General features: G+C 40.8%; 4 protein-coding genes across 4 annotated transcripts in view; 2 read left to right on the plus strand and 2 right to left on the minus strand.

Moving 5' to 3' along the window:
• The first annotated feature begins 195 nt into the window (after positions 1–195).
• SARC_01625 (hypothetical protein) lies at positions 196–4,116 on the plus strand. The gene is made up of 4 exons (XM_014304642.1): positions 196–339; positions 1,484–1,643; positions 2,447–2,598; positions 3,926–4,116. The coding sequence occupies exons 1-4, from the start codon at positions 224–226 to the stop codon at positions 4,017–4,019; spliced, it is 522 nt and encodes a 173-aa protein (XP_014160117.1). The 5' UTR covers positions 196–223; the 3' UTR covers positions 4,020–4,116.
• A 686-nt stretch (positions 4,117–4,802) lies between these two features.
• Positions 4,803–9,073, minus strand: SARC_01626 (hypothetical protein; the record flags this gene model as incomplete). The annotated part of the gene is made up of 3 exons (XM_014304643.1): positions 4,803–5,055; positions 7,292–7,781; positions 8,812–9,073. The coding sequence occupies 3 exons, from the start codon at positions 9,071–9,073 to the stop codon at positions 4,803–4,805; spliced, it is 1,005 nt and encodes a 334-aa protein (XP_014160118.1).
• Positions 9,074–10,118: 1,045 nt separating this feature from the next.
• Positions 10,119–12,608, minus strand: SARC_01627 (hypothetical protein). Its single transcript, XM_014304644.1, has 2 exons — positions 12,096–12,608; positions 10,119–10,765 (listed from the first exon to the last, which is right to left on the minus strand). The coding sequence occupies exons 1-2, from the start codon at positions 12,531–12,533 to the stop codon at positions 10,175–10,177; spliced, it is 1,029 nt and encodes a 342-aa protein (XP_014160119.1). The 5' UTR covers positions 12,534–12,608; the 3' UTR covers positions 10,119–10,174.
• A 381-nt stretch (positions 12,609–12,989) lies between these two features.
• The window catches only part of SARC_01628 (hypothetical protein), a gene marked incomplete at its 3' end in the record, with an annotated part of 2,757 nt that continues 2,478 nt past the window's right edge, over positions 12,990–13,268 (plus strand). The window contains exon 1 of the mRNA XM_014304645.1: positions 12,990–13,155. Coding sequence (XP_014160120.1) covers positions 13,036–13,155 — 120 coding nt within the window. The 5' untranslated portion in view covers positions 12,990–13,035. The remainder of the gene's footprint in view (positions 13,156–13,268) is intronic.

The raw sequence follows: 13,268 nt of genomic DNA on the forward strand, positions 1-13,268 counted from the left end.
ATATATNTAGTNTATATATATATATATNTATATATTATATATATATATATATATATATATATATATATATATATATATATATATATATATANATATATATATATATATAAACACCCGAAGTATGAGTATATTCTACATTTCACGTCATCCGGGTTTTCTACACAAATTTTAGCTCTGTCTTTACACCTGTCTGTAGGAGGTGCTGGGTATAGGTGCCGATGTCATGTGGGATGAGCAGAAAGGCTTCTTTGGCGGTTGCGATGCGCGCTCGTTTTTCATTGGCCACCGCGTCCGCATGTGCGGGCTGGGGTCAAATGGTTCAAATATACAGCCAACAACGTATGTGCGTGCACATTCAAAGGGCTCTCTAATTGGGTCTGCAGATGAGATGGAAGTGTGGGGTTTGTGGGTTGGACTGCTACAGGAATGTGTGACGTGTTGCTTGTGACTGTGCAAAATGGCATGATAAATTTTGACGGGCCAGTTTACGTTAGATTAAGTATGTTACACTGAGAAGTGGTCTCATGCTATTTGCACACGAATTGAGTTATCATCACATACGTTTTGTGGCACATTGACGTCACCAATATCATGGCTGGGCTCATTTAGGGCTGTCTGATGCACGTCTCTTCTGTGCTGAACAATACCATTCGATGTGTGCGCATGCAGTTACGCACGTGTTTGAGTTACCTGTTGAATGCTCACCTCTGTGCGTGTCATGTTTATGTGATATGAAATCGGACTGTCACTAGCATGTCGCGGCATCTACTAACACAAAGTTGTGTGCTTGTTGGCGAACGCCTTCAGACAGTGGTATTACGGAAGTATCACAGAATGCACTCACTAATTGGTTTGGCTCTATGGAGTCGCATCACGGAACCATGCTAAGTATGCATACAGAGATTTGCCTATCATGTATTTAGTTGATATTTAGTCCAAATATTTTGGGCACCCCTGATATTTAGTCTAAATATTTAGGACACCCCGATAATTATTTGAATATTTTGGGCACCCCATTACTTGGTTCAAGTGTACAGCGCGGTAGATCCGAAGGCCGTAATACCGAACTTTCGTCATAGTATGGAAACATTATTGTTAATACCTCAGGACGCTACTATGCGAGCTCTGGTATTGTAATTTGGTAGCAATCACCACCAGTTACCTGCGGGGTTTGGCGGGTTCATACTTTGGACTTAGCCTCTCAGTATATATGCATATTCGTACAAACGACTCTGACGCCAAATGCGATATGAAAACGTACACCTCACTGCATGACAATCCATGTTTTTTTGCGCGCCACGACGTGTAACGTTTTCAGACTCTCGTCAGAAGTCCTGCACAACTTCCAGATTTCTGGAAATAACATCACCGCTTTCCGTTTCAAACCGTTGGGTTTAAGGTGTACAAATACTCGTGGGTGAAACCTGATCACTCATGGTTGTGGACTCAAGTAAGATCGTTTATGACACACGTCTACACACAGAACTATCGATACCACTTCTCTATACATGGCATTCAAGGGCAAGCATCATGGACTGGGTCATAGGCAACTGGGAGCACTGAAGGATTTCGATGTCCTGATAAACTCGGATCTCAGTAGTGGGATGCACCGGCTGGGACACGATGGATATACAATCACAAAGGTGTGTGTTGTAGGGTTAGCGTTTTATAGAAGCCTAAAATTGATGTATGGGAATATACATGTACACACAGGAATACATATAACGATTGGGATGCAACGGATGTTCACTCCACAAGAGTCCACAAGAGTACAAACCCGATACAGCTTATATTACGTATACGCACAGATCTATGGATACGTCAGGACAATATGGTAATATGACAACCAACTTCTAACCCAATAAGTATATATATGAATGTTCGATCTACGTGAAGGTTTATCCAAGTGGGTAGTCCCTAGATGCAAAACTCATCCACCACAAGGAGACAAGGTCAATGCATCATTACGAGCGGTAGACCGTCACTGAAGTCGGCGTGCGTGTGTACCTCGAATACCTGAGTAAGCGGGAATCATTGATTGAAATTAGTATGAGAGAGTATACAAGCTGCTTGGTTGTGAAGTGGGCATGGACTCGTCAGCTAGACCGCTTTATGGTCTGTTCAATCGGTATACATACATCATAATGTATATATGTGGTGTGAGTGAGATGGTGGTTACCTTGGGTTGCCAGGGGCAGTGTGTTAGGTTGGTTAACGACTCCGAATAATCAAATAGGACTGTAGCAATAAGTGTAGGATACCGCCTTATCCAGAAACACGCATGCGACCTAAGTACAGCTCAGGCCTGTGCTTAGTTAATATATTCATTGAACTGTATGACGTATATACCACGATTTCTCAGTCAACCTGATCAAATACAGTCAGACATATATACATGATGCTATGTATTTGACTTACTGCTATGTATTTGACTTGCTGCTTGCAGACCGAAGTGGCGATCAGGCGGATTGAAGTGTGGGGCTGTGCCGGTGCTGCGGTGCGGAGTGGCCAAGCGGAGCAGAAAGACTGGGAGCGACGGCACCGAGAGCGTCTCATTAAGGTCAAACGACCCGGGCGTGAGTTCTGGGATGACAATCCGTAAGTGCGCTTGACTGTGGATACTCGTGGGTTTACTGGCACTGGGTTTGTATATTGTTTATGTTTTATGTTGATGTTTTCGCATATATATAACTTGCTGTACTTTCTACTGAGTGGAGTACAGAATGGCACATGTCTTTTATTTATTGATTGACAGACATGCGCTTTAGCAGCCCATGTTAACGAGTAATTGTCGGCGTGTGGTCCGAATAGTCCTTGAGTGCGCTTCGCTTTCATTTTACCTCATATGAAGAAGAGGGTAATTGTGGCCCGTTATTTACAAATACATTTAATTGCAATCGCCCTGATGTCTACAAAGAATCGTGCGCTTCACTTTCATTTTACCTTATATGAAGAAGAGGCTAATTGTGACCCGTTATGAACGAATATATATAATTACAATCGACCTGATGTGTACTAAGAACCGTTGGCATGGATTATGGGATTCTAACCTGCGACTTCGCGTTTATATTTTTATTTTATCTCTGCCAATGACGATGTCTATTTGATTCCATTTCATAAATGGTCATGTCTAATTCCATCTTATCTCTGACAGTGACTGTGTTGCGGCGTGTTCGTTGTATTTATAACTGAATCCACTCTTCTCGCCCTTGATGTGGACAAGATATCCTACAGATAACAGTTCTAATGTTGTAGCCCACCCTCGTTGGCCGCATTCTGTTTGTACCGATGGCGCATACACTATTTATCCTATACATGGAAATGATAAATTAGTCAAATTTACTGTATCTGTATTTTGGTACCAATTACCATTCGCTCCCTCACTTGGGGTAAGACAGTGCTCTTACCAATACAATCCGTAGCCACGCCGCGTGCTTAGTAGATAGCGTTGTCATAGAGATGTACTCTTGTTCTCACGTGAGGATCGAGTCAGAGTGTCGGTGCATTTCTATGCGCTGTTGTCCTGACTACCAGACACGTTGTGTACTAGTGCGTCCGATGAACACGTTTACACGAGTGTGTGTGTGGTGGTGTTTGTAGAGACAGGTGTAAACCCAATGGATGGACTGACGTTCGGGTTTTTACACGAGTGTGTGTGTGGTGGTGTTTGTAGAGACAGGTGTAAACCCAATGGATGGACTGGCGTTTGGGTGTTTACACGAGTGTGTAAACCCAATGGATTGACTGACGTTCGGGTTTTTACACGAGTGTGTGTGTGGTGGTGTTTGTAGAGTCAGGTGTAAACACAATGAATGCACTGGTGGAATTGGCAGTTGGCAGTTGATGAATGGTGGTGTACCTACACATACTCGACTAAGCAAAACTAAATATAAAACCAATTTATGTTGAACCCGCTCGTCTGTAGGGATAAGGCGTTGCTGGAGATGGCTGGGATTACTATGAGTCATTCTGAGCGAGGAGAGATGCGAGAACCAATAGATGACCAGAATGCCGGGTGAATGGACTTGTGAGTATCGCGATACCGAGGCCAAGAACCCCGAAACCAATACAACTAGTGTTTCAACAAGCGTCAATAAAGCAATTTAGTATATCATGGTGTGTCTCCCTTGTGACTGTGCTCACGTTAATATATAGACATGTGTGATGCTGATTTGTGAACGGATATGGAGTATGGCTAGGGTAACTAACTCAGGACCTGTCACTGTCACTATTCACCCCATAAGCAAGCACATACCTCGATATACATGCACGTGCATATATACACGGTATTCAACTCCTTGCACAAAAAATTCGTTTACTATATCATACTCAAATCTGGTTCCGCCTTACTCAAGTGTACGGCCAGAAGGCCGAGTTTGGAAATAAATTCACACAAACTCGACACTCACACGTGCAAGACGAGCGATTGACCAATGGGATGCCATCTCAATCAATCGAATCGCTTCTCAGTCCAATTCATCGAACGTATCGTCTACACTGCAGTTGCCTCGACACATTGACTGACGTAGATACTAGAGAGAAGGTGTCGCCCCGACAACACCAAAGATTGTAGCAAGATTATAGTATTCCATTTAAACTTTTAAAGTATCGTTTAATATATAAACTTTCAAAGTGTCGTTTAATATATAGGTTCCACCACTCTCAAGAGGGCGATTGCAAGATCTGGGTTGCCCATCATCTCGCACACAACTACTTGTGTTTAAAACAATAAAAAAAATCGATATCTAAATTAACCGCTCCATTACTCCACACTACTCCTCAACCGACTCCATTACTCCTACCTACTCGTCCGCAGTAGCCTCGGCCACAGCCGTGTTGTCGCAGTAACTGACATAGATGGGGGTCTTCTCGCTAATCACACGCTCCTCCGCATTCAGTAGCGTGCGGATACTCTTGGACAGATTGAACATGCCCAGGTGTGCCACTCCGTCGTAGTGCTTGAGCGTATCCGCGCCCAGACGCGCATCTACCACAGCATCAATCTCGGCTGGCGAGCAAGTTTGCAGGCGACTGGCGGGTAGACACGTACCCTCACTGTGTATTGGAATAGGTTGTTAATAGCCAATTGTATGTGTACGGGAATGGAATGTTATCAGTCAGTTGTATGTGTATGGGAATGTATTGTTATCAGTCAGTTGTATGTGCATGGGAATGCATTGTTATTAGCCAATTGCATGTGTATGGGAATGTATTGATATTAGCCAATTGCATTCTTATTAACCAATTGCATGTGTATGGGAATGTATTGTTATTAGCCAATTGTATGTGTATGGGAATGTATTGTTATTCGCCAATTGTATGTGTATCGGAATTGATTGCTATCAGTCAATTGTATGTGTATGGGAATTGATTGCTATCAGTCAATTGTATGTGTATGGGAATGTATTGTTATCAGTCAGTTGTATGTGTATGGGAATGGATTGTTATCAGTCAATTGTATGTATATGGTAATGTATTGTTATTAGCCAATTGTATGTGTATGGGAATTGATTGCTATCAGTCAATTGTATGTGTATGGGAATTGGTTGCTATCAGTCAATTGTATGTGTATGGGAATGTATTGTTGTTAGCCAATTGTATGTACATGGGAATGCAATATTGTTAGTCAGTTGTATGTGTATGGGAATGCGTTAGTATTAGTCAATTGTATGTGTATTGGAATGCATTATTATTGGTCAATTGTATGTGTATGGGAATGCAATATTATTAGTCAATTGTATGTGTATGGGAATGCATTAGTATTTGTCAATTGTATGTGTATGGGAATGCATTAGTATTAGACAATTGTATGTGTATGGGAATGCATTAGTATTAGTCAGTTGTATGTGTATGGGAATGCATTATTATTGGTCAATTTTATGTGTATGGGAATGCATTATTATTAGTCAGTAGTATGTGTATGGGAATGCATTAGTATTAGTCAATTGTATGTGTATGGGAATGCAATAGTATTAGTCAATTGTATGTGTATGGGAATGCATTAGTATTAGTCAATTATATGTGTATGGGAATGCATTAGTATTAGTCAATTGTACGTGTATTGGAATGCATTATTATTGGTCAATTGTATGTGTATGGGAATGCATTAGTATTAGTCAATTGTATGTGTATGGGAATGCAATATTATTAGTCAATTGTATGTGTATGGGAATGCGATATTATTAGTCAATTGTATGTGTATGGGAATGCACTATCATTAGTCAATTGTATGTGTATGGGAATGCATTATTATTAGTCAATTGTATGTGTATGGGAATACATTATTATTAGTCAACTGTATGCGTGTGTGATATAGAAAAGTAGGAGACCGACGATCACATGCGTATTGCGATGTCGTGCAGATAGGATAAGTGCACACGTTAGATTTTCGGCCAGAGAGCATGTTTGCCAGCGGCTTCCCACTGGCATACCCTCCCTGTTTGGGGTTATAAACATACTGGTTTGCAAATCATGTATTCGAGCATGTGAAATGTACACAGAGAAGTGTATATGTGCGAGTCAAAATGATGCATGCAAATTGTGTCCACATGTTTGAGTATTGCATCTACATGTTGGATGTTAGCAGGCCGCCGGAGGGTAGACACACACCCTAGCTGTTTTTTGGTGTGTTTAAATTATACGTTCAGCGTGTACACGTACTATCGTAGGAGTGCTGTATTGCAGCAAGTGTGCCGGCAGTGAACACATCCCGTTCATGTGCGCAGGTCAGTGTTGAAGGTACCTCTACCGGTCCCGCCAGGAAAATAAAGACACGCCACTACCGACGATATATATATATGTAGATACATGTTCTTGTTTGATAATTGATGTACACTAAAAGTACGATATCACAGTAAGAATGGTACATCAGTTGTCAAGCCCACAGAAGAAAGTAGTGATTGCATGTGATCGACTGGGCGAACATTAAACTTTCTATTATGCCGTACAAGGACGTTGTTCCTAAAGAGGTAGACAGCGTAAATATTCGTAACAAAAGCGTATGTCATACCGATATAGCTGTTCATCCAAAGAATACTAGGGCCGAGTTTGGCGATGCATATATACATACACACATATACAATATGCATACAAAATCTGTTTAAGATGTAGGGGAGCCACGCAGTGTAGTTGGCTATGGATTCCAAACTATTCCCTAGAACCAATCCACCCATAGTATTCACCCATTGTCATCATACTCTCCCATGAGTACACTCAAGACAACCAGCTGTTGCACGAACACTTCTCTTGAAATCTCATGAACAAACTCACACGGCCCAAAGACGTTACTTACGCGCTCATGTCTGTCTTGGTGGCCATGTTGAAGCCCCACGAGTGTGCGAATGACGGGATGTGTGTCTGGTACGCATACGCAGTGTCAAAGTCTGACGACTTCAAAGTGTTGTACACGGGTGTGTACACATCCTTGCACACCAACAGGGACGCGGGGCCGGACTGAGTCACAAACACTCCCCCGGGCGATAGCTTGCGGTAGCACATGTTGTAGAACTCCTTCGAGTACAACGTGTAGCAAGGCCCGTATTCCAATGGATCGGACAGGTCCAGGATAATCACGTCAAAGTGTCCGTCCTCGTACTTCTCCAGCGTGGCCTTCGCATCGTCGACCACCAGCTCGAAGCGAGGGTCCGTGTACGCACCCTCGTGCCACTCTTCCATCTGCTCCTCACACATCTTGCACACAATGGGGTCGATATCAGCCATCACACACTTCTCAACCGATGGGTGTCGTAGCACCTCACGTGCGGTTGCGCCTTCGCCGCCACCTGATGGCGTGGTGTGTCAACATACAAGTGTGTAGGTATGAGCACGTGGCATTTTGAAGGTTAGGCATTCGTCGGTTGTATCGGAAGTACCGTTGATGTCTTGGCAAACCTCGTACAGATGTCTGACAATCTCAACATAAACGATCACGACTGAAAATACGATATTGTGAACTTGTATGTGTGTATAGAGGAGGTTTACGTTTATTGGTAAATGCCCTTCTCCGTCGATGTGAGCAGCCGCATCTTCATATATATATATATATATATATATAATATAATAATATATATATCAACATGTTTTCACACACACACACACACATATATATAAATGTGAACATATAAATGAATAAATAAATGAACAAATAAACATAAATATATATATAGATATATATAACATTAGAGACATATGTTGTTGTATGTACATAGTTGTGCAATGTATGCCATAGTGAATGCTTGACAACCAGGTTATCCATCTAGCGTGACAAATTCATTTGGCCACCGTCTATAGTATATCAATGAGCCTAGACAACACTTTCCGTAGCATCGCGCGTGCTACTACACACATATTCATCACCACATGAAGCCGATATCCTTGATTACTACTGGTGTAAGACTATGGAATAGCCTATTTCGAGTATAGGCATATGTGAAAGATAGATAGTAGAGTCCCGAAGGAAGAAACCCCAGGCAGCCCATGTATATAATTATTCAAAAATCTATGCGAACTTCATAGAGAATTAAGCCAAATTGACATGCGCAGCAAAATAGAGCCACGAGGCAACCTTTTGACATACACACACCCAACCTCGCCTCAAGTACAGAAAGTAGAAGTACACGAAGAAAAATCACTATCAACGTCATACAACAAACACACATAAATAGAGGGGTGCACCCTATTTTTGATGAATTGGGATGGGACAGCATAACCGCTTGCACCAACCGCTTATGTACATGTGCTTGTAAACAAATTTGCATGCCTAGATATGCACTCCTACCAAGAAGGTAAACATCATACGACAGGTCTACGTACCTCCAATGTATACATTCTTGGGATTAGGATGGGAGAGCATAGCCGGCTGCACTAAGCTCTCGTGGTACATGTGCTCATCATTCTTGGCACTCTGCACCTGATCGTCTAACAACAACATCTTCCCGTACGCTTCTGATTCAATAATGTCGACTGTCTGGAAATCAGATTGGCCACTAAACAAGCGCTTCTTCGTGGAGAAACAGTGGACTACGCCGGGTGCGTTGGCTTCGTGGAACCATTGGCCGTAGAAGGTGGAAGTCATAGTGAAAGGGTATTGTTGCTATCAGTGACTGTATCGTGTAGAGGTCAATAGTGTGTAGGATGGACGTGGGCATACATGAGCTTATAATAACTATTTTTTTTTTGTTTGAATTTTTGAAGGGGGTTTTTTACGTGACGCACTTTTATTTTTGTGGTTGTTACTTTTTACACGTGACATGGCGCACATATACTGGCACCCTGAAATGGCAGGTGTCACAATTTTGGCGGGTTTCTTGTATTGATAGTTTTATACTCCTACAGTCCTAGTCCCTCTGGAATCCTTTTCCTCTCCTCTCTCTAAAGAGAGAGAGAGAGAGAGAGAGAGAGAGAGCAGAGAGGAAGTCCGGGTCCCATCATTGATGATCAAACCCTTCACTCGCAATTTCGCATGTTTGTACAACATGTTCATCTAAGTAAAGCGTACATAAACATATTCTGAAATACACAAAGCTTTTTTAAATTTTTGAACACCACTGCTTTTATAAAATAATAATGGATTGCACGCAAAACCTACATTGCAAACATTGCGATATTGAACCGTCGAATATATACCCAGACTATATGTTAAATGTTACCGATACGTTTGGTTTAACTATCGGTTCGTCGGGTCATCGGGAATGTATGCGCCCGCGTTGAAAAGGATAAAGAAACACCCTACATTTGGTTAAGCTATCCCACTGTATATGATATGACTAGAGTAAAAGTAAGAGTGTTCATTTCTCAATATTAATACTGCCTTCTATATATACACTACATAAATGCATGTACGTATACTGTTCTAAACATTCCTATTAACACAAAATATGATAATGTATATTTAATTTACCGTTGATACATATTTTTAAAATAAGATATGGCCCTGCTGGATTTCGTTTTTAAATCGAGCAAATGTTCGTACATTGGTAGTAGTCTGGATGTTCATCACACCTACTTCAAAGTGTACAGTCTACCAGCACTTTAACGACTTAAGGATATATATTTAGTGATTGAACTTTTTTTTTTTTGCCTAAGTGTTACGGTATCAAGTAGAGATGAATACGAAACATCGCTTTTAAAATGTGGGTCTTCATGATTTAATTATTTGTCGTATATTCGGCATATTCTACTCGTCTTCGTCATCCATTAAATGTGACAGCGCCACCACCGGCGGTCTCGCTGCAGCTCTTTGTCCCGCACTCCTCCTCTGTCGCTGGCCGCCACCGCCGTTCGCGCCTCTTCTATTTATAGCCGAGGCCGGTCTCTCACCAACCACGACCTCCTCCATCATGCACACGCCATTGTTCGAACTGAGCCCCAGAGCATTACGCATAGCCGTCGCATGCACCACAGAATCGTATGCCCCATTTGCAGCCATACCTGTGTTGCTCTCCGTACTGTCTAATTCAGTATACTCTGCAATTTGTGCCGAACACTCTTCGACATCTTCCGGTGCGTCTTGGTGGCTTTGCCGTCCGCTGACTACAGACGGATTGAATGCAACATGGTGTGCTATATCCACCTCATTATCCTCAGTATGTCTGCCACTTCCGGGGCTGTGTATAGTCATATCTTGTAACTCTTCAGGCAGCTCTGAGGCCAATCTCCGCCCTCGTAATGACGATAAGAACGCAAATGCACTCTGCTGTACACTTGAATCGTTCCAAGCCCGCTCTTCTTCAGATGTGATGGTATAGTGTGTGTAACTTTGTCTCTCCTGCAAAACCAGAATATAATAATTACAATAGTCAGTAAGCCTGCATCCAAGTAAGTAAATCTATACGTATACAGATACATGCATACATATATATATATATATATATATATATATATATATATATATATATATATACATATATATATGTATATATATATATATATATATATATATTTACATATATATATAAATACATCTATATATATAAATACAACATATACATATATATATTATTTATTGTACACACACACACACACACACACACACACACATATATATATATACAACCATGCGTACATACATTTATACATACATACATACGTGCGTAGGCACGCGCATACATCCAAACTAATATATATATACGTCTATACATACACACGTATAAACAAATATAGATACATACATTTCTTCATACATACATATATTATACACATACATATATACAAACATAAACACGCACATGCATAGATACACATATATTACATACGTATACACATACATTTATACATACATAATACATACATACACACATACATACAAACATAGATACATTTATACATACATTCATACTTTCATGCATACATGCACGTGTAAACATACATGCATACATACATGAAAATTCCATCCATATATATATAAATATACATACATACATACATACATACATACATAAATGCATATATATATATATATGTGTGTGTACACATACGTACGAATACACACGTATACGTATGTTTATATGTATACTATTTTTTAAGGCAACTTTGTAAATATGCTACAAGATTCAACCGCAGAATATATACATTGATTCCACATAAACGCCAGAACAAAACACGAATCTGGAAAATAGCTCGGAGGCCTATACTATAGATAATTCGCAAGCTACTTAACAGTATTTAACAACGCATATACACAGTATATGGATTACTCGAAGTTACGGCGCACCCCGTTTTCGAAACCCACTATACAACAAGAAGAACACACAGAAATAGAAAGGATGTCCTAATAATCACCCATTCGTGAAGAACTACCTTTCATTTACGTGTAAATCAATATCTACAAACAGTGCTATCATAATTTTTGCGATAGATATGTGTGCATATACGCAGTGGAAAATAGCCCGAGGACGCAAGAGTTTTCTGATTTCGCAAACTATTGTAATCTACCGTATCACGTTTACACTTACATACATACATACACACGATGTCTAAGAACTATAACACAAATCATGTAGACAGACACAGACACAGACACCCAAACACGTGTACATAAGTGTACACGTACACATACTATTCATAAACAACTGCACAGGCACCAAACAAATACATACCAGGTTCTCGCCCACTCGGAAAGTCTGCCTCCTATTGTTATGTGTACCAGGACCTGACGATACTGCAAGTATGATATCGCGCGATATGTCCTCTTCTTCAGCTGCACTCAAATCGATCATATCATCGCACTCCAAATCCCCACGTCTTGGATGTGGAAGCACGTGTATACTCTCATCTCGGGGTTGTCTATGTAAACCATGATCTGTGGTCGATTGTGTATTGAATGATACAGGTCTGTTTCGTGTATTAGATTCGTCTCTATGTACGTCGCTATCACTGTCCAATTGTATATTCATACGGTTAGGTGCAACTACTTGGTCTAATGCTGCATGCAATGCTGAGGTGTTACGAGGAGCATGGCGGAGATTGAACTCCCGCGGCTCCCTCTGTTCACATAGTATCGTCTCCATATCCATAGTGTGCATTGGAACAGGCATAGTGGTGCCGATCAGGATTGTAGAGTGATATAGAGATGTAAAAACAAAATGGAAGTATTTAAACCTTAGTCCAAATGTATATTGGAGACCTGAATCATGTATGAATACATTGAGAGACATATATTCGTGACAATATCGTAGGTGCTTCAGATTGTGAAAAAAGATTACGAGTTAGTCTATGGCATTTCTGTTGCATATTAACATTATGCGACATTGTAGGATGTTCTCAATTCCTTTTTAGAATGAGATCATGGGATCTGTATACGCGATGTCATTTATAAAACTATAGATTTACGACATTTCTGATATGTAGCGTGGTGCTTATTTACGTTAAATGGAAACTACCAGGCTCCAAGTCTCCTACAGTAAATTTTGACCATTTTGACCACTTCTGTATACAACGCATGTGTACCTATTAAACTTAGACGCGGCTCTATAAGACTTAGCTAACGAACAGAGGCCTGTTATACTAAAAGCTACACATATTATATTACGATATTGTATGGAATTCAAAGACACAAGGGGTGCAAGACGATACAACATGGCCAAGAAAAAGATCTCAGAGAACCCCAAGGCCGTCGACGCTCGTGCCCGTAAGGAAGACAAGAAGCAGGCAGTTAAGGTATGGGTGTGTGTTGACAGCATCCACACTTGTTTTTGATTAGAATATTCATTGTCACACAATATTTTCTTTATATGACCCTGATTTGATTGCTTCTAATACACAGTCAGAAT

Source organism: Sphaeroforma arctica (genome assembly GCF_001186125.1).
Source record: "Sphaeroforma arctica JP610 unplaced genomic scaffold supercont1.66, whole genome shotgun sequence".
NCBI lineage: Eukaryota > Ichthyosporea > Ichthyophonida > Sphaeroforma > Sphaeroforma arctica.

Coding starts and splice junctions, on each gene's coding strand:
- SARC_01625 (XM_014304642.1), top strand. CDS start 224: ATGTGGGATGAGCAGAAAGGCTTCTTTGGCGGTTGCGATGCGCGCTCG. Junction 1,644..2,446: donor ATGGATATACAATCACAAAG/GTGTGTGTTGTA, acceptor TGCTGCTTGCAG/ACCGAAGTGGCGATCAGGCG. Junction 2,599..3,925: donor GAGTTCTGGGATGACAATCC/GTAAGTGCGCTT, acceptor GCTCGTCTGTAG/GGATAAGGCGTTGCTGGAGA.
- SARC_01627 (XM_014304644.1), bottom strand. CDS start 12,533: ATGCCTGTTCCAATGCACACTATGGATATGGAGACGATACTATGTGAA. Junction 10,766..12,095: donor TCCGAGTGGGCGAGAACCTG/GTATGTATTTGT, acceptor CTGGTTTTGCAG/GAGAGACAAAGTTACACACA.